General features: G+C 44.7%; 1 protein-coding gene across 1 annotated transcript in view; it reads left to right on the top strand.

Moving 5' to 3' along the window:
- The window catches only part of ADAM10 (ADAM metallopeptidase domain 10), a 536,961-nt gene extending 517,699 nt beyond the window's left edge, over positions 1-19,262 (top strand). The window contains exon 16 of the mRNA XM_078685166.1: positions 16,983-19,262. Within this exon, the coding sequence (XP_078541292.1) occupies positions 16,983-17,077 (95 nt within the window). The 3' untranslated portion in view covers positions 17,078-19,262. The remainder of the gene's footprint in view (positions 1-16,982) is intronic.
- Positions 19,263-21,556: the final 2,294 nt, after the last annotated feature.

The following is a 21,556-nucleotide window of genomic DNA, read 5'->3' as shown; positions in this document are numbered from 1 at the left end:
GCGCAGAGGTGAAACCCCTCCTCAAGAAACCTACAGCCAACCCTACTGACCTGAAGAACTACCGGCCTATATCTCTCCTCCCGTTTGTAGCTAAAGTCACCACAAACACTCGTGAACGCCCAGCTGACCGCCTTCATCGAAGAAAACTGCATCCTAGACAATTCCCAGTCCGGCTTACGCAGCAACCACAGCACCGAGACCGCCCTCCTCGCTGCCACCGACGACATCCACATGCTGCACGACCAGGGACACACCGCAGCCCTCATCCTCCTAGACCTCTCCGCAGACTTCGAATCCATCTCGCATCGCGCACTAGCCGCCAGACTCCACAACGCGGGAATACAGTGATCTGCCCTCGACTGGATCCAATCCTTACCCTCCGGGCAGAACCCAGAGGGTCAGACCCCACCCCCCCTTCCTCTACGACCCCACTGACATAGTCTGCGGAGTACCCCAAGGATCTTAACTAAGCCCGACGCTCTTCAACATCTACATGGCCCCCATTGCTCATCCACCCAACTCATCCTCTCCCTCACCATGAACCCAGAAATCACCAGACTCCGCTTTAAGGAAGGAATGAGAAACTTAGCAGCCTGGATGAAGAACAGCTGCCTAAAGCTCAACTCCGAGAAGACCAAGGTCCTCCTCCTTGGACCCTGCCCCTCCGCCTGGGACAACACCTGGTGGCTCTCCGCCCTCGGGAGCCCACCTACCCTGACAAGCCACGCTCTGAACCTCTGCATAATCCTCGACTCCTCCCTCTCCATGAACCGCCAAATCAACGCTGTCTCGTCCACCAGCTACAACTGCCTCCACATCCTCTGTAAGACTTTCAAATGGATCCCCCCATTCCCCCCCCCCCCGACTGCAGAAAGACCGTCACCCACTCACTCATCACCAGCAGACTTGACTACGGCAACGCCCTCTACGCCGGAATCAACAAAACTCTTCTAAGCAAGCTCCCAACCATCCAAAACGCTACCTCCGGGCTCGTCTTAGGGACACCGCGCCACGAACATATGACCCAACACCTACAACTCCTCCACTGGCTCCCTATCGAGAAGAGGGTCACCTACAAACTCCTCACCCACGCCTACAAATCCCTCAACACCATCGGGCCCAATTACCTCAACAACCAAGTATCTTTCCACGCACCCATGAAGAACCTCTGCTCCGCCGACCTTGCCATGGCAGAAGTTCCTCGCATCCGCAGAAGCAGAACGGGCGGGAGAGCTTTCTCCTACATCGCAGCCAAAACCTGGAAGTAGGTCCCGGTCAACATCAGATGCTCCCCAACCCTCCACACGTTCAGGAAAGACCTCAAGACCTGTCTCTTTGACTGACCCGGAGCTGTCTCTCCCCCCCCCACCCCTCCACCCCCCTCCTAATTCCCCAAGGGCCTTGAAACCCTCACGGGTGAGTAGCACGCTCTATAAAACACTGATTGATTGATTGGTTGACTCTTTGTCGTCATGAATTGAGATTGAGCAGCAGCAGTCGAGTCTTCGATCTCCCAAAAGAAGTATATGAGATCATCTTGGCAGCCAGGTGTTCATTGCATGCCATTGGGACAAGCTTCTAGCTTGGTGTGCTGAAAAACATGTTAATCCACTTTCTGATTACCCTTGTCTTGATTGTTGCTGTTTGATTTGTCCATAGTCCTGCAAGGACTTGCTCTGCGCACAGTTAAGGGATATTTTATGACCATCTCTTTCTCTCAGTTGTTGGACCAACTCTCCCTGTTTAATTCGCCCATTGTGTCACATTTTTTTAAAGGACTTCAGCCTATTACGTCCCAAACCTTTTGTTTTCCCTAAGTGGGATCTAAATTTAGTTTTAACCTATTTGCTCTGTTCTCCTTTTTGAACCCATTCATAGCTGCCCTTGAAGACTCTTGTCCATCAAGACAGTTTTTTGGGTGGCCATCACATCAGCCAAAAGGATCAACTAGCTACAGGCTCTTTCTATTCAATGTTCATATACCAGTTTCTTACCAGACAAACTGGTTCTCTAAATCTGTGCCTCTCTTCTGTTGAAGGTTGTGACACCTCTCCATGTCGACCAAAGCATCACGCTACTGACCTTGTGCAATGCCTCACTCCTCCTAGGAGGAAGAGCAGTACCATGCTTGGACCCCAAAATTGAGTTGTTCAATAATGATGGCATCAAAGACCATAGGGTGGATGATCCGCTCTTTTTTTGGGTTCACTGGAGTGAACAAGTGGAAGGCAGTGCAGAAACAGACCATCTCCAGGTGGATTGTACTTTGCATAAACATCTGCTGTGCATTAACCAAGCAGCATCTCCCTAAGGGTTTGTGGGTCATTCCACCAAAGCTGCGTCTACTGCATTAGCTTGTGGAGTTTGTCTTTGATGTCTGTCAAGCTGATACGTGGGCATCCTTGCACGTGTGTGCCAAACACTGCTGCCTTGTCAGCCAGGTCCGTCATGATTGGCTGTTCGCCAGTTCGGTCCTCCAGGACTTTTTGGTCTGAGTCGGTTAGCAGTCCCATCTCCGGGGAAGTATTGCTTTGGGGTCAATTCTAACATAAGGAATCTATGGCTTTATAACTTGATCGGATGAACAAGTTACTTACCATTGGTAACACAGAGACTCTATCTAGCCACCGATTCCTTTCTGACCCACCCATTCTCCCTGTTCTGCAAATCAGTTCCTCACTTTCAGAAATCCCTGTAGGCCTTAAGCATCTACACATGGCCCTTCAGCCTTCTGGTGTGGCTCTGTGGTTCTGGTGCAGAAGCAGTCCGGTAAAGAAACTGATGTCAACGCGCTGGGGTGGCACTTATATAGGCACTGCTCACATCACATCTGGTGCGTGCAACAACTACGATTCAGATTGGTGCCACCTACTGGCACGCAGATGTACTGCTCAAGATTTTCCAGTTTCAGTCTTAACGCCTGTGCATTATTTAACTGTAAGGGATCTACTACTAGATAGAATCTTTACCAGATAAGGCTTTACCAGAGGTAAGTAATTTGTTCTTTAGGAGCCAAATGTTGTGTCCTGTTTTCTTCCTGTTAGATGCTGGTTTGGGACCCTCCTGCAGCTTTACGTCTAAAATCCCTCAATATTTTGACAGCCACTTGGTCAAATATGTCCTCCAGAAATCTCAGGTTTAAAGACCTTTTACAGATGCCTCAAGAAAATGCTCTTCTAAAACTTGCAAAACATCTACGTGTAGTATTTCAGCTCAGAACCAGATGCAGCTCATGCACTACATTGGCCTCTAAAGCTATTAGGAAGTGGGAGGCCCAATGTTTTTTGTAAAGCCCGCAGGGATGTGCCAAAGAATTCCCCTTTGCCTTCTGGTAGTCTCCTTAAAGGGCACAGTCTGCTACAAAAAGATCTTCCCACAGAAAAACATAAAAAATAGCATAAGAAGGATAGATTGTCTTGCTTGAAGAAACTGACCCCTTCACAGGCTGTTTCAAAGCGGTTTCTCCATACCAGACTCTTCTTACTCATCGACAAAAAAAATCCAGACATTACAGAAAATAAGATTCCCTTACCTGGTCCTGCTCAGGTCAAATCATTCCAGCTGGCAATGCTCGATTTGTTACGGATGGCTCCTATACCCCGTTGGGCTATTCTCCTATGGGTAAGCCCAGTCCCTGTGGTTTGATGAACTCCAGCAGCTCTGACTGAGACACCTTTAACTCCGCCCTCAATGGGCTTCCGTACCTAAGAAGTCGCTGAAATCTGCCAGGGTGCTGTCTGCAGCTTTGTCGGAGTCTCCTTTAGTGTCCACATCGACATTGTCTGGATAGTTGGCTACAACTTTGCCCTCAAAGCCTTTGAAGTCAGACAAGGTTATCCAGTTGGCAAAAGTGAAAGTAAAGGCATGTTTTGGTGATGAACCATTGGTGGAACAGTGTCCTAGAGTTTAGAGAGTCACCTGGATAGTAGAATTGTTTAGCTCAGTGTCAGATGCCCTTTCAGTGCATAATCCGGATTATGGCCATGACCAAATGTGTCCTGAGGCTGATAACCTCTTTCCCACTATAAAACTGATCTGTATCTTCATTTAGAAAATGAAGTTGCTGGGTACTTCACCAGAAAGGGACAACCTTACCCTTCTGTCCTCCTTTTGATGAAGTCTCTTTATTCACCACTGTGGTATGAAACGCAGAAGTATTAGAATTGCCTCTGCCTTCCATTGAGGCCAAGTCGTATCATTTTAACATAGATACAATTAGCAAGATATAGATCTGTCCTGGGTGACCCACAATTTGTCATCTCACCCCTCTCCAGAAAGGTTAGAAGTTAAAGCTTCTTCCTGAAACCTGAAGCAAAATGACTAGCCAATGGCACATTCTTATAGAGGATCAAAATCTGGCCTCTCTGGGCTCTAAAGTCTCTGCCTCTGGCCTCTGAAAATTAAACATCGAAATGTTGATGCCTTATTGGCAAAAACGTAGTCACCATTTTACCAGACTATGTGAAAAAGCCATGTGCCAATTTGCTCAATAAAAGTTTATATGATTCCAAACAAATTGTGAAGGGTGGCCTGCACTAGAACTGTGACTTTATTCATTGGCTTAGCTGCCATGCTGCACCGGTACGCTTGAATGTGTTCCACTGGTGTCTCAGGAAACCCTCATGGACATAACCTTTGATGGTGAGCAGCTGTTTGGACAGGAGACGCACATCCCTTGAATGTTTCAAGAACCACAGAACTACAATTTGTTCACTAGACCTAAGAGGCAGGTCCCCACAACAAAGGAGGTTCTGAAGCTATTTCAGGGCAATGGAGTCCTGGCCAATACAACCTTCGCTGCCGATCCAAACACCCCTAAAAATTGTATTTCTTTTTCTGGGGCATGTATACATCTAGTGGATGCTATCACCAGCAGCAGATTCAGCCTCTTCCATCCTTTGCCAGCTCTGCCACCTCGAACCCTCTGGCATGTGGGTAATTCTTCTACTTTTCTATCAGTTGTGAGACTATCACAGTTGATTGCTGTGTCATCCAACTAATCTACTTGGTCAGCACATTACCCTTTCTGCTCACTCCTTACAGCCTGCTCTCTCTCTCTACCAGGATGTCCTATCCAGCATATGCATCGATTGATTTTACAGGCGAAAGAGGGGCTTTCTGGATGAGATTGGCAAGAGACTTTACTCAGTTTACTTATTGGTCCCGAAGAAGGGTAGATTTCTAAGGGTAAATAATCTGGATCTTTCCCAAAGTGCTGCCATTTGTAGGAACCTCACTGGCATGTTGAGAAGTCCATGTATTTCTAAAGAGAAGTCCCTGGCGTTAGTCAAGGGACACCTTCAGTGTACAATGACTCCACCTCACATTTTGAACTTTGTCAGCACCCAGAAGTCTCGCGTCACTCCAAAGCAGAGATCAACCTTCATAGGAAGGATACTGGGCATGGTTCACATGGAGGCTTTTCTCTTCAGAGTATTGTGGTGCCCCACAGCAAATGACGCATGACAGCCCTTTAGCGGTGCCTACAGACACAGAAGCTTCAGCATTAAGGGAGCCTCTGGGCTCATGTGCTGATGTTCCAATCAAATCACTGGTGGGTAGACTCCTTGGCTGTGTGGTGCGTTTGCCTTTCAGTTTTTTCCTAGATTCAGGTTACCGCAGTCATGGATTCCTCCTCGCTGAGTTATGTTGCCCGTATGGGTGACTTGATGACACAAGACCTCTTGTGATGGGGTATACATTTGTGCATCTCTTTTGCACGGTCCAGCATAGGAAGTGTCCTCAGTTTTATGCCATACTATTCCTTCTGAGTGGTAACCATGGTGAGACCTTCATGTTCAGCAGGTATCATGGACTACTGTATGTGGGTTTCCACAGATTCCACTTGTGTTGAACATCCTTCTGAATGAGCAGCCTAAATTCAGTGAGATAGAGATGGTAGTCTGATCTGTTGGCACTCAGATTTTGGCCACCGGTACCTCTCCTGCACAAGATAGATCTGCTTTTGTAGGTGGATGGTATGGTCCTCCATTCACACCAGTTCTAAAATGCTATGGATGCACATATGGAGGGTGAGCAGTGGCAGCTAAAGTACTTTTGCCTTCCTGATGAAGTTGTGGAGGTCCTCTTGGCTATCAGGGAACCCAATACAATGGCCTTGGGTCACGGACGGTTACCCCTTTCACTTAGTCAATTTATTTTGTCCTCATTATGTTGTATCCTCCAACCATCGTTCAATAATTCTCAACATCACGCATAGTATAGCATCACAATAAGCAGCGCTTAATTATACATTCGCTTATACTTCCTCTCAAGTGTTCTGATATTGTGAATAACCTTGCTACACCATATCTGACACAATACAGTCTCGCTATCGCTGCTAATACTGTGCCATATGTTTTGCTGCAGTATCCTTACCTGGCATTTGTGGCCATTTGACTATTGTTGGGCTGTACTTTTAAAAATCATAAATGTCCATAAAAAGATATATATTTTTTTTTAATATATCGGGAAACCCAATACAAAATCTATGTTTGCAAGTCGTTGAAACAGACCTGTTCAGTAATGCAAACTGGAAGGCTCCAGTTGCTTTTAAATCCAAGCTTTCTCTTACACAGCAGGGTGCTGGCATTGGCTTCAGTTAACGGCTGTTTGGCTACCTTGTCTGCTTACATGTGTCTTCTTTACCAGCTTTTCTTGCTTAAATCACCTAAAGTGATTTCTAAAAAGATTTACTCCATTCATTGTCTCTAATTAGAATATGAATAATGTATTGATTTTCTTAATGGCATATATATTTGATGCAGAGTTGGTCAGTTTGACTTAATACTTTGAAGACCGCTGATGGCAATGACTTCAGCTTGTAGGATCGGAGAACTTCAGGCCCTCTCAGTTCATCCACCTATGTTTTCTAACAGAATGAGTCAGTTTATTGTGAGCCCATTGTTCCTACCCAATGTGGTATTTGCCTTTGATAGGGGCCAGTCTTGTACTACTAGACAAGCATACAGGCATGCTATGTTTTATTACAGTGACTGCACTCATTAGGACAGAGTGAATGATCCACTGTTTGTGGGCTTGGCTGTATCCATTATAGGCAAGACACTGTCCAAATGCACCATTGGGTTATCTCCTGTATCAAGATGTGCTAAATCCCAGCAGTGAAGGAATTTCCAAAGGGCATTTCAGCCCATTGCACGGACATCTGTCAGAGGGCCAGGTGATCATCCTTACCTACTTTTACTAGACATTACTGCCTCACAACCCAATTACACTGTTATGGATAATTTGCAAGGGCTGTGTTCCTTGGTTAACGGGTACTACTTAATCCCACTTTTCAGAGTGGTATTGCTTTAGGACTCATTTATAAGGTGAGGAATCTACGTAAAGACTTACACCTCTGAAGAAGTTACTTTCGTTACTATATGTTCGTGGCATGAATGGCTGTTCACATAATCTGCATACTACTGCCATCTAGTTTTGAGATCAGACTTTAGCAAGCTTTTTTTTTTTTTTTTTTTTTAAAGAAGTCTTTGGAGTTACAGGCCGTACTGTGACTCATCTCTTAGTGGGCAATGCTCATGGACTCCGACTCTGTTGGATGTTCTGTTTCACAGTTAAGTTCTGACATTTACTGAGAGTGTCCAAGATGCAACGTATTTTCAACATTTGTTTCAGGCCCATGAACTGAAAACTTGGACTCCCACCGTCAGAAGAATATCTTAGTCAACCACATTTTTTCAGATCAACGCCCAGCAGGAGTCCCTGAATACCAGGACCCTCACACCCATCTAAGCCACATGCCCTTTTCAAAGAGCTTTCATATCTGAGAATGTGTACCTTTAAAAGGTGATGGAATGGACAAACAGCCAGTACTGCCCCCAATGCATGCAGAGTAACAGTGTTCAGTCTGTGATGAGGTTTGTAACTTGTACCTCTCCCTAGACTACAATGATTCCTCCTGTGAATTTTGGCCTCACCTTATTCAAAAGAAACCCTATGAAACAGAAGGGTGACGCATTGAGCACACCGCAAGATGCATCCGCAGTCTGATGTAGACCCCCCCGACAACATTGGTACAGAAGATGATGACACCAGACTTTTGGCGTTCCACTATGCCAAGCCACACACAATCCAGAGGCCATCTCCTGAGCACCTCTGACCTAGAAGAAAGAGGTGGAGGCTCTGCCAACCCACAGCCCTTGACTCAAGTCCACACCCAAGGTTTTAAGTTCAGTCAGCCACAACACCCATTCCAAGCCTCACAAGAAGCCCCAGGGAGTCTGCTATTGAGCCCAATGCACAAGACATCACCACCTCCAGGCCCTCTGCTACTTCTGGGCTCTGGTCGGCCCCAGGTGAAGACCTCTGTTCTGAGAAAGTACCTAACCAAGAGTGTCTACCTTTTCCCAGCCATCCAGACCTTCGAAGCCGAGCACTGTAGGAAAACTCAAAAGGCCTGATCCTGATAGAAGCGAGGACGCGGATATATTCTCGGTACCTAGATCGCTCCTGAGAGAGCACTACATCCCATTTGAAATCATCAGTAAGTCAAAGAAGAAAAAACTCAAAAAGGCCAGACTCTGGCCCCCTCTTCCCACCACTTGCTGAATCGCAAGCATACAACAACAAACATTTTTATATACCTCTAGGAGACCAGTAGCCTGGACATCTCCTCAGAAACTGGCCTGAGCATGGTTTTCTAGAAAAGTGGTGAAGTTTAGATGTTTTCGATGTCTCACATAAGCTGTCAGGGTAAGAGACGGGTTCTAGCTTTAGTTGTTGATGGAGAAGTCTTTAACCGCTAGCGGGTTTTCCCGCTGTGCGCTGAAATTTGAAAAAACGCGCGGTTTGTGACAAAGCCAGCTCGTCATCCGCGTAGTGCAGGTAACGCCCATGACGAGCTGGCTTTGTCATCCACATCGAAGGGGTTAAAGGTTTGATGTTCTCTTTTGGGTTGACTTTGGTTTATTTGTTGGACACTGAACAGAGATGTAGGGGAATCAAGGTTCACTCCACAGGTATGGGTGGTTTGCATTCCATTGTCAGTTCAATTGAGAATCCGATATTGTTTTTGTGACTTTTGGAAAGTTTGAATTTATTGACGTGCTGCACCATGTTGAGTGTGTCTGAGGTTGAGAAGAATGTCTTTTGTTTTTAGAGCCTGCATTGTATAGGGGGGGTTCAGTCATTTAGGAGGTTGGTATAGCTATGTCAGATAGTCCCTCTGAGCGCCATTTCTCTTCTCTAGTGAGGCAAATGCACAGCGACGTTGGACTTCAAGGATGCCTATTTTCATATACTCCTCCACTGCTGTTACCTTTGAAGGAAGGGGCCAGCAAAACCAATTCAAAGTTCTTCCCTTTGAGGTCTCAAGGGTGTTTACCAAGAACCTGGTGGTGGTAGCTGCTCATCTCAAGGGGGATGGCACTCACATGTTCCCCTGTCTCAACAACTGACTGTTTAAGAGCATCAGCAGGCAGCAATGTGTAGCCCCCACACAAGCTGGAGTCTCCCTGCTCCACAGCCTGGGATTCACCATAAATGTTACCAAGTCCCACCTTCAACCTCCTCCAGGTCCAGCCTTTTCTGAGGTGGTACTGAATGCTGTTAAAAGCAAAGTTTTCCCCCACTTGGAATTTCGTCTGCTGCTGCCTCTTTTTCAGCCTAATCGTCTACTCAGTCAGACCTGTAATGCGACTCCTTGGAATGATGACCTCATGCATAGCCACAGTACCCCATACCAGACTCCATATGCATCCATTACAGTAGTGTCTCTCTTGGCTCAGTTGTCGCAAGCAGATGGTCACTGGGTAGATCTAAAGTTGGTGAAAGCCAGCACCCATCGCTCTCTGCAGTTAGGAGGAACAGCAACACCTGTTGCAGGGCAGGCCCTTCACAGACACTATCTCGTAGGTGACCCTTACCATGTACTAATCCCTTTCAGTATTGGGAGATGCAGCTAGACACAACAATACACAGAGTGTGACTCTACTCATACCCCACCCCAATACCCCCAAAATGCCAAGGGTACCACATCAACTACCTCAAGCTCCTACTCATTCCTAGCTCTCAAATCACTATTTCAAGTAATTCAGGGCAAAGTATTCCTATAAAGATGGACAACATAACTGCCATGCAGTACCTCCAGAAGCAAGGCCCTAGGCATCCTCCTCTTCTGTCTGCAATAGAGCAACAGATTTGACACTTGGGCCATCTGCCACTGCATACACTTCCTGCTAGCATCAAAAAGTCCATGTATGGAAACTCCACCTGCAAGTCCTTCTCATCTACTTCCACCTTTGGGGCGCCCCAAAGATAGACCTGTTCACCACCTATGGCAACTCAGGTACCCAAACTTCACCTCCATATACCCCCACTCTCAGTCCATGAGCAATGTTATATGGATGAAATGATCATGGATATATGCCTGTGTTTTTTCTCCTCCTTCTATTCCCGCCGTATATTCTAAGCAAGATGCTGCAAACCTCCTGCACACTCATCCTCACGCTTGGGCCAGGCAGCCTTGGTACTCAATGTTCCTCAAGATGTCTGTCACCCCCCCAAAGAAGCTCTCCAAAAGGCTTGATCTTCTCACATAGAACCAAGACAGAATCCGGCACAGAGACAGCTTGACCAAGCGATCTGGTATTTGAAGTTTTAGTGTTTGGATATCTCAGCCTCCTACAGTAATGTGCCTAAACCCCCCAGACCTGTACATGTTTTTTCGCAAAGTGGAAAAGATTTTTCCAATATGGAATCCACAAGCAAATGGACCCTGTAAAGCCTACCGGCCAGGACCAACTTTGCTATCTCTTGCACCCGCGTCTACACCTGCCATTTACATTCAAACCGGAACATTCTTCTTTTTTGAGGATTCCTTTCCAAAAGGCATTCTTGGAGGGCCTCAAGAGGATCAGACCTCCTAGGGTGTTCTCAACCTTTGCACGGAACCTTAATGTTATGCTTCCCACACTCATGGGTCCCCTCTTTGAATCCCTGCAGCCTTGCCCTCGATAGTGCCTGATGTGAAAGGTGGGCTTTGTAATAGCTGTTATTTTCCTCAGGCGCATCAATGAGCGATAGCTACTTACCCTGCAAGAGCTATTTATTCAAGTTTACAGGGACATTGTTGTCCTCAAAACTAATCCCTAGTTCCTTCCCAAGGTAGTATCCACCTCAATCAGACTATAGAACGCCCACTCTTTCTGCAGCCAGTGTGTAGGGAAATAGGATCTACTTCTATGGTTACCCCCACTTGTTGCCTGGTGCTAAGCTGTATTATGACTAGTCTGTGATCCTGCTAACCAGAACCCTATCTGCTTTCTCCCTAAATTGTTGTATTGAGTACTTGGGTACAATCCAGATTGGATACTGGGGTACCCTTATCAGTCCCTAGTATATGGTACTAAGGTACCCAGGGCATACATACCCCAGTGGTCCCCCATGGGCTGAAGCATGCATTATGCCACCCATGGGAGACCATGCAAAATGGAACTACAGGCCTGCGATTGTAGCCTGTGTAAGTTGGTGCATGCATCACTTACTAAAGACATAGGGTCACTGCACTTAAAATCTAGAAGTCCCCCCAATTTCGGGCCTTTTCAATCCTGAAGACAGGGTGCTTGGTTTTAAGTAAGAGCGTGCACCTGCATGAGCAGGACACCCCTGAATCCTTCGGAATCCATTCTCCCGGGTTGTCAGTGAAGCAGCTGTAAACAATATGTAGGAGCACATCATAATTATGCGATGACAATCTCAAACGGCTGCAACGAATCCTATCATGTTTGGTATCAAACACGTTGGAATCATACCCCCACACCATAAACGATGTGGGAGGTATGATTCAAAGCACTGGAAGAACCCTCCATTAGGCTCTCAGTGTTCCCGGTACCAGTCTTCCAGGCCTGGACAGCACAAAATGGTTGCTGCCAAACAGAGGCACATTTCTGCCCTCCTGCTGCTGAGCCAAGCTTGAGCATTGGAAGGTTGGAACTATAAACATCCTGTCACAGGGAGGTGTGACCATCTACCAGACAGGATTTAGTGCATTTGGACCATTTTGGGTGTGTTTGCTAGCGCCAGAAAGTCTGCATGAGGGGTACACTTGGTGTCCTCATGCATAGTCTAGTTCAAACCAGTTCTGGTAGCTGTTGGCTCCTGCTCTGGCACGAAACTGGACAAATGACATGGGAGTAACCTTCCTCCTGTCCAGACCCTCCTCTGGGAGGGTCCCCTGAGTATGCCTAACCCTTTCCCTAGGGTACATAAGGGCTTACCTGGGTGTAGGTCCCTAGATTTGTTGTGGGATAAGATGCAGATCGAACACCACTGCACTTCTACCGTCTGGGCAATCTGGACTTCACTTGGTCCTGACTTCGTCTCCCTTCCAGTCTGCTGCATTGTCTGTGCCTCTGCATCATACAGAAACCTTTCAAGGCCTGTGATGCGTCAAAGACACCTGAAGTAATCTCCCTTGGAGTGAAGGTGTGTCTCCCCTGCATTTGCAGGCACCGCAACTGAGTTGACCAGTCTGCAGATTCTGAGCTCCTCCGGACTCAGTGGGCTCTGTGGTGGTGGTGGCGGTTTTCCACAGCTCCCGAGGCCTGCCTTGCACTCTCACCAAGTTTGAGGCCAGTATTCCTCGTGGGGGTTGCAATAACCGGACCCCTGTGTACCATGTCCAATTTGCAGTTGCAAAGGCTTGTTGGCTACCTTGCAAGAAGATCTTTGGGCTCCAAGTAGTACCAACCTCGAGCATCTCCTGTGACCAGAATCTTCAGCCACACAGCATCGTGGCCTGCATCTTTTGGTGTGCTGCTTTAGGTCCTCTCACGACTCCAGTCCCTCCAGCCTGTGGGTCCACTTGAGGGTCACACTTGTTTCTTTTGGGCTCCCCTGATTGCTCGGACCTGCTCTAAATCCCCTGCTTTGGTGAGTCCCCTGGACCGTGCTGGTCCAGACTTTGCTCCTACTTTAATTCCTGTGTGGCTTGTCTTTGCCAAAGTTTTTTGGTGCTCCAGCCGGACACCGAAAACTTCAGCCTTCGACATCCTTTGTGGGACAGCTCGTGCCCGGGTCCTGGTCTTCCTCAGCATTGCCTGGTCCTCGTCATCATCCACCCGACATCGGGGGGCATTCCTCTTCCAAGTCTCCCAGTCACTCCTCAGTGGCATAGACTCTGTCCCCTCTGCTTTCAGGTACTCCTCTTCAAGAATCCACATTTGGATTCCCACAGACTTTCTCCTCTTCCAGCAGCGGCACTTTCCGGAAGGTCTCCATTAGGTTTGACTGCGGTGTATGACACCACTTCACACGTATGCGTCCGGCTTCCCTGGTGTAGGTAACAACATGGGTACTAGGGTATTCACGGGTGGGGTGGCCTTCCACCCTTCTGTCTTCCACTGGGTTTCTTCAGGTTCCACTGGGAAGGGTCCTTAATCTTAAAAACTACAACTGCGACTTGCACATAGACTTGTACGGAGCATGCAGTTCTGTTCCCACACAGGACACGCTCTCCTTGGGGTCTCTATTTACTGAACTTGGGTGGTTCTGTGGGTCCCCTGCAATTCTACATCCTCTCGACACCGTCTTGACTCGAGTTGTTGTACTTGTACCACTTTCTTAGTATATGGTTTGGTCCCCCCTGGGACCACTGTGTATTTCGTGCTACTTACTGTTTCTTTGCTAAAGTATTGTGTGCATTGTGTTTATGTGGTAAATAAATAATTAAATACCGGGTCTATTTTTCAGGATATACAATAACAGATAGCTCAATAAATAAGAGTCAAGATTCGAGGTAGCCGGAGTTTGCAGGTTTTAATACAGGCATAAAGGACAGGAACAGGACAACCTGCACGGGAATAGGATGGCAGCTGCCGGGGGGGCAGGATCGGGACAACAGCTACTTTAATAACAGTGTACAACATATATATACTAAAACAATTGCATTACAGTTAATACAGTAGGCGTAGCAGTGGGCGGAGTTCGTAGCAGTCGCGAAAGATAAGGCATAAAGTAGGAGTAACAAGAGGCGTGTACAGGGCGTATACATAGACATGTGATGTAAACGTAACAGAATATGTCATAAATGGGGCGGAAACATGGAGGGGGCTACCTAAGGAGCCGGGACCTCTGACCTAGTGGTGCGCGAAAGCTGGCAATGACGTGTTACCAGGAGGAGCTGGGGGCTATGACTTCTGCACTAGAAGAGGAGACTAAAGTCTGGAGAGTCAGAGCGACATGTACCTAAACATTATCTAGTATCTGATGTTTTAGAGAACATGTTGATAGAATCCAAAAGTTATCAGGGCAAAGGCTAACAGACTCTAAGACTGGTGCATGCATTATTCTACATGTAGTGCGTGTTGAGGAATATTAAATGAACATTAATACAGTATTTCTCTTACATGGAGACGTAAAGGCTAGACTATGACTGAAACTATTGATGCGATTCAGTAGCTTTAGGAATGCAGAGAAGGAGGGCTGGACTGATAACTAGAATCATAACATACTCTTGGCAGACTGGCAGGCAGAGCCAGGCCGAGCCGGGCACTGTGAGGCAGGAAGTAAGTGAAGGGTCAGGGATACAGGTGGGGGCTGTATCGCTCCTCAGCGAGGGTTCAGGAGACAGGAGCTGAATCTGAGTCCGGGCCCTTTTGAGGCCTAGAAACGGGGACTTTTACTGAATTAACGTGCACACTGTGAAACGTGGCAACAGAAGATTACATAGGCCTAATACTCGTAGCTTTCACGAGAACTGGAAATTGGCATACTAGAGTTGGACACAACTAGAATTGCGTCTTTAATTGATCAAAAGGGAATACATATGCATATTAATCATGCACATATAACATAAGATGGGGAACACGTAGGGACACAGAACATGGCAAAATTTACTTTTCCACATTTATCTCTGTGTAGAAGATATTGGGACATACTAGAGAGTATCCTATAATAAATACATATGTTTATAAATATTTGGTGTAGTTCTTTTTCACTTAATCAATGCTATACGATTGCATTCTGGTAAAACAAGCTGCTTTACACTCCTTCTGGACTAAGACTGAAGGCTGCTGTCCATAGCTACCACTTATAGAGCTTTCTAAGGTTGCCTAAGACCCCTTAAATCACCATAAGGGTTGTCTGGACTGGTGCAAAGTGCCCCCTTACATTAGTGGACATCATATACCAGGCCAGCCTCACACAGATTCTGTGGCAGAGAGAGGCCCTCATAGTCTAGACATTTAACTGGTTCTCATGTACTATATTATTATGACTAAGTACTTCTGCTGGTGACCATCTTTGTTTCCTTTGCACGAATGCCATCCCTTCTCAAAGGCTTGCATATCTAGGTGGTTAGTCCACTGCACCCAGACCTACTATCACAAAGCCTAAAGAACCCTGCCACCTCCCCCCACCCCCAAAGGCACACCTGGCCCACAAAAAAGGTGCAACCATGGCGTTTTTGGCAAGATACTACCTAATCTGCATAGTGGCCATCAGGTCAACCCTGCCACGTTTACCTGGCACTATTTTATGGATTTCTTAGTCCTTCAACAGGCAATGGTTGGTCAATCTGTATTAAAACATCTGCACCAGCCACAGGCGAGCCACTGCTTACAGAGGGTACTGCTGTACAGTCTATGTAGAGCATATGTATCTACAGCACTCGAGCTACGAAAGGGAAATGTTGTTCTGTAGGCATTTTTTTGTAGCTTGTAGTGCTGAAGATTGTGCCCACCCTCCTTCCCAGAGCCTATCCCTCTTGCAGTTTTCTCCACTTCTCACCTATTTCTTACACTCAACATGTTGTGTCACCATGCCGCATTCACTCACCACTCCATACATATGCTCACCAATCTAACTCTGAGTCGGTGCCCGTGCACTATGCCTCCTAAAAAGGAGTCCCCGTATGCCCTGTGACTCCAGAGATGACTTTGAAGAAAACAAACTTGCAAATATCCGTGCCTAACACTAATTGGCAAGTGTATGCAGAACAGAGGAATCCACAGCACTGCGCACTATGAACAGATGTGTACAAGCTAAGTAACATTTTCCTTCTATTGGTTGTATAATCTTTCGCCAATTCTTCACTACACTTCCTACTCCCTTGATGAGATAGTGCTGTGCACAGCAAGATCCCAAGGTACTCAAACATGTTATGTGCGGGTATTGGCTCTTTTGGTTCCTCTCTGCACGATAGGGTATGGAGAAAGTGCTATTGCTGGGGAAAGATTTCTAGGCAAGTGACACTTGAATGGATATTCATAAGGAGAGGCATCAGTTGGATAATTACGTATCCACCAGAAATAGTCACCAAAAGTTGGCTGCTTTTTCTTATCCATTGTTAAAATAAGTTCAATGTAAGTGGAAGAAAAATAATGTTTCTCATTGCCATAAGAGATGCCTATTTCTTCTTCTTTTGCAATGCAGCAATTTGATACATTTATGAGAAGAGTTTATGCCAAGCGTTGTATATGTATGTTACTCAATAAATGGAGTTTTACTCCTCTTTTCCTTAATATTGCCACAATCCCATAGCATTTTTCTTTTTTAATTTCTGGCATCCGTGTGATATGATTGTAATCTTAAATGAATACATATTGTGATTACTTTTAAAGCCAAACTGATTGGTCTCACATCTGTATTTTATTAATCTAGACACTTCCAGAACTGTAATGATTATAAAGTGATTGTCATATAAGGGAAAACCTGAAGGAGGGAAAATGTAATTGAATAACATTTATTCTTTAAAAAAATAAGTTTGGGCGTCTATCAAAACATTGTTCTTTTATTAAATCATTTGAGTTTGATACTTCTGAGAACACATTGAGGGAGTTGATTGACTGGTAGACAGAGGTAGGGGAAAATCAAGGGGTTGAATGTGGGTCTTGGCGATTAGAGTAGCCTTTCTTTTCAACAAGGAGCCTGGCGTGTTCACGCACAGGACAAGTACGCCAAGTAACATGTGGCTGCTTGCATTTAAGAGTTGTTTGTAAATATAATTTTATATTTTGTAGGCACATTAAAGCGTCGGAGACCTCCACAAACTGCTCAGCAGCCAGCCCATCAGAGACCCCGGGAGAACTACAGGATGGGGCAAATAAGACGTTAACAGCAGCTTTTGCCTTGGTTCTTCCTAGTGCCTACAATGGGAAAACTTCACTCCAAAGAAAATCTTCTAACAGTCAGTGTCCCAGTCTAACTCATAAATGAAACAACCTGGAGGAAAAAAGGCAAGCTCTTACATCCGGAAACCAGTGGAGTTACTTAATTTTTAACGTGCTGAAACTTCCAGCTCAATTGAAGAAAATGACCTGATTTTCTTAGATATTTTAACTTGTCTTATGGCACAAAATAGAATATTGTGGGTTTTTTTATTTGCCGCCTCTGTCGATCATTGCTGCATTGGTCCTTCACTTGCAGGCAAACATGGCTCTTCTAAAACTTGCTTTCAGAAACAAACAATATATTTTTCAACGCTCAGAAGGTAGACCACCTCAGCATTGGAGACATTACTTGCCAATGTGTATACCTTGTTATATGCAGATCTGTATTTCTAATGTACACCTGTATTTCTGTGTGCAATTGTAAAGAAAATATTTGCAATATGGGTATGTTTCTTTGTATTATAAAACTTTTTCTGATGATAATTTACTGTTTAATTGACATACTCAGGATAACAGAGGATATGTTGTATAGTGGCAATGGATTGTGGAATAGTCTCCACAACCGCTGTGAAAAGACTACGTTTTTTCAATGCTATCATAATTTGTTAAAGTCCTCATCATTTTTTACTTTACATGAAAATCGTTTAAGATTTAGCACTCAAGACTGATAGCTTTTTTAAGGTGGTAAGTGTATCAAGAAAAGTGTATGACTATGCCAGACAGTTAAAATATTAAGGAGTATGTAAGATTCCTGTGATCTTTAATGATTATTTTTTTCTTCTCTGACTACTCAAGTTAATACAGAGAGATTGTTGTATCTGTCAGTAGTGATATAATCAGTTTAAGCTTACACCCAGTCCTTTGGGTTGTTCGCTCAAATATCCTTGTAGTATGGTGATTTGGACCATGATGGTAATAAATGCATCGAGGATAAGTGTATTTTTGTCTTTAGCTATCTTTTTGATTTTTCTTTTCTCTCCGCATGTTAAATGGATAACCACTAGTGCAGTTACTTAACTCAGCTAGAGAAGATCAACTGTAAAGGGTAGGCCTACTGTGTGTATGTGTTTTTTCTTTTTTTTTACTTTCCACCCAGATAAAATTATTTTTTAAAGATAGAAGTGGTAAAGCTAAAGACAACATGTCCCTTTCCACACTTAACACGAATGTAAGCAAGTGGCTTAGAAAACACGCTAACTGGCATTTTTCACACCTTGTTGCTATGCAGGAAGTGGTTTGGGACATTGCATTAAGTGAGACCTTGTGCATACTTGCTACTTACGTATTTTCAGTTGTAAAAAAGCGACATTGACCATAATGGAGATCCTAGCTTTGCTTGGGTCAAAATTTGATATATACACTTAAGGTTGGAAAGACTTATTTTTTTCTTCTTTTTATCTCGAGTGTAAGGTTTACACCATGATTCTCATAATGTGACGCAAGCCTGCAGGGCCAAAATGCTTGAGTAAGTAACACAATCTCTTCCTTGTAAACTTGTACAGTATGTGGTAACTTTTTCAAAATACATCTTTTTGTACAATGGTTTAGAGACGATTTTGTACATGAAATCCCAGTCCAGTAGCTAGGAGACTTTAAATAATTCTAAATGATCTTAAATAGGTAGAAATGTGTGTAGTTACTTTTAAAAGTCAATTAAATACATTTGTTTTCAGACTGAGCAATGATTGGTAGTGGCGGGTGTATTGCTTTTCCAGAAAGATGACTTATATTGCAAGGGTTCCTAGTACCTTCTCCAGTACGATTGACCTCAAATCGTGCCCCTGAAGGTTTTTTTTCCTTCTTGTGATGTTATCCTGTGGTAGGGTTTGGGCAGGTTCTGGCCACTTGGTTGTACTTTTTAGTCTTAGTTAAATGTTTTTGGAATAGAAAATAATGTGCACTGAACTCTCCACTGTAAGTCATAACGTTAAAATGGAAAATATGAAAGATCAAGACAAATGAGATCTAATACTACTGTCAGTTTAATGTCCACTGTGTTTTATACAGTATTTTTTTTTGTTCACTTTGGAAATTTTTACTAAAAAGTTGTAAAATAAAAAAAGTATTGTGTAAACATATGTAAGTTTTTTTGAAACTTGAATTGCATTAATAAATTTAGACTTGATGAAATCAGTGTGCATGTTCTCTATTTTTCTAATACAGATATATGAAATTCCTTATTGCACTGGACATCTAAAGACCGTTTTCCAACAAACACAAGCAAATGATACCTGTGTAAATGTGTACATTATCCATAAATCAATCAATCAGTATTTGTTAAGCCGGACTACTCACCCATGAGGGTCTCAAGGTACACTAGACCAGCAACAAATTGAAATACTTAGTGAGACAGATTATCAACTGATTTTGTTTTGGGTTAGCATTTCTACAGATACTGTGTCATTCAAAGGGGGAATTCAGGGTACAGGAGTAAACCTGTTAACCCAGTTGAGACCAGGTGGAGTATGTAACAAAATAGTGTCTCAACCGGTAATCATTAGCGAGGACAATTAAAAAGATAGTATAAATCACATAAAGGAGGAGAATGGAGACCACAAACAGGTTTCATAGAGTATAAAGTATAATTTTACGTAGTTGTATCAGCACTACAGTACAATTTTACTTAAAGTAACCAAAACACACAAGTGTGCACTGAACGTGCTAGTGACGATGAACGGCACAGTGACACAGGGGTGAGGAAACCGCGTGAATGGCGAAAAAAACAATAAAAGCAAGTAGTTATGTGCTCAATGATACAACGCTGTAAATAAAAGGTAAGTAGTATGATTTGGACTCAATTGATTGACCACATTAATGCACGGTTTACGCTGATTAGTCAACAGAGTTTCGACCTGTTGAGTTCCAGGTCATCTTCTGGACAATGGTTACTAACTCAAGTATAGTGCTGCGATGGTAATACTCCAAACGTCAGAGGTCAAGGCCGTAAGGCTCTGGTGTGGTAGGGGGTCAAGAGGGACCACTGTGAACACTCCAACAGGGGAAGTCTATGTTCGAAGATAGTAAGTAATGTTGTTCACTTTGGAAATTTTTACTGAAAAGTTGTAAAATAAAGAAAGTATAGTGTAAACATATGTACGTTTTTTTTAAACTTGAATTACATTAAGTAACGTACCAGGCCCTGAATACGTAGATTGCGGTAGTTCAGGTGGGGAACCGATGGTTCAGGAGGCAAGCGGGACCTAGATGCAGAGCTTCAGGCTATCCAGCGTAGAGGAGATTAAATTATGGGGCAAGCGGGAAAACTGCCGCTGCACGGAAAATCGGAACGGACAAGTGAAGCGTCCGGGTTTTCAGCCGAGAGTGCTTCACTCATCTGTGGGAGTATTAACCATTTTAAGAATAGAAAGGAAAACCGAGGGAGAAAAGGCAATAGACATAAAGAAAAAAAATAATAGAAGATGATCACTCGACAGCCGAAAATAAGTCACCAGCGTAGCTGTGTTATGCCAGCGGCAGTGCCATAGGTGGCAATGTTGTACAGTTTACGCCTCAGTTTCAAGTTCCTGGGTAAGGCGAAGCACCCCCAAGTATGTAGGACATGTTAATTCAACAAACTCTGTTCCTAGGAATCTAATATTGGAGCCCCATGTTAATGTGTGTGCAAAGCTGCCTGTAAGCTTCTCCAGGCCCACAAGTTCCCACAATTTATGAAACCAATCCAGCCTGGTCGGTATCTCACCAGTGCCCTAATGGGATAGAAGTGTCTGCTTGGCCACCCAAATAGCCAATATAATAGCTTTCCACAGCAGGATCTTGGGGGGGTAAGTGAAGGCGTTAGGCAGACCCAGCAATATGTAGCTCAGGAATCTGGGCAATGCCATCTCATAGATGGTATTAATGTCGGACAAGACGACGATACAAAACTGCTAGATCTTTGGGCAGTGCCCTAACAAATGCGTTAGGGTGCCCTCCCATCCGCATAGATGCCAGCACCATGGGTCTTGGGTGTAATACCAATATTAGGCAATCTTGAGGAACCTCTTTGCTCGCTGTACTGCATGAGGAGGCCCTTGCTCTGTGGATGATGTACTGCCCTTTTTTAATGAAAAATTTATGCTCACATTCACCTACATTGCACTGGTGATTTTGTGTGGTGTAGAGCTGTGGTGAGGAAGGAGTATGTGTTGAGATAAATGTTTGTCAGAGTTGCGAGTGACAAACAATTTTTCAAAATCCATCAAGGGATTGTTAGCATGTGGGCGTACATGGAGCTGCGTGACCCTATGTCTGAGGGTGATATATTGCCAGTAAGCCTCCTGAGGTATGCTGTATCCAGCACAAAGCTGGGCAAAGACCATCACTGTCACTTCATCAAAGAGGTACCCCAGCTTCTTACAGTTGGCTTCCTGCCACTTATTGTAGCCGTCTCCCTTCAGTGCCGGTGGAGCCCCGGGTGGCCGATA

Source organism: Lissotriton helveticus, chromosome 3_2 (genome assembly GCF_964261635.1).
Source record: "Lissotriton helveticus chromosome 3_2, aLisHel1.1, whole genome shotgun sequence".
Classification (NCBI taxonomy): Eukaryota; Metazoa; Chordata; class Amphibia; order Caudata; family Salamandridae; genus Lissotriton; species Lissotriton helveticus.
Note: the sequence above shows the minus strand (reverse complement) of the source record. Positions and strands in the feature narration are given on the sequence as shown.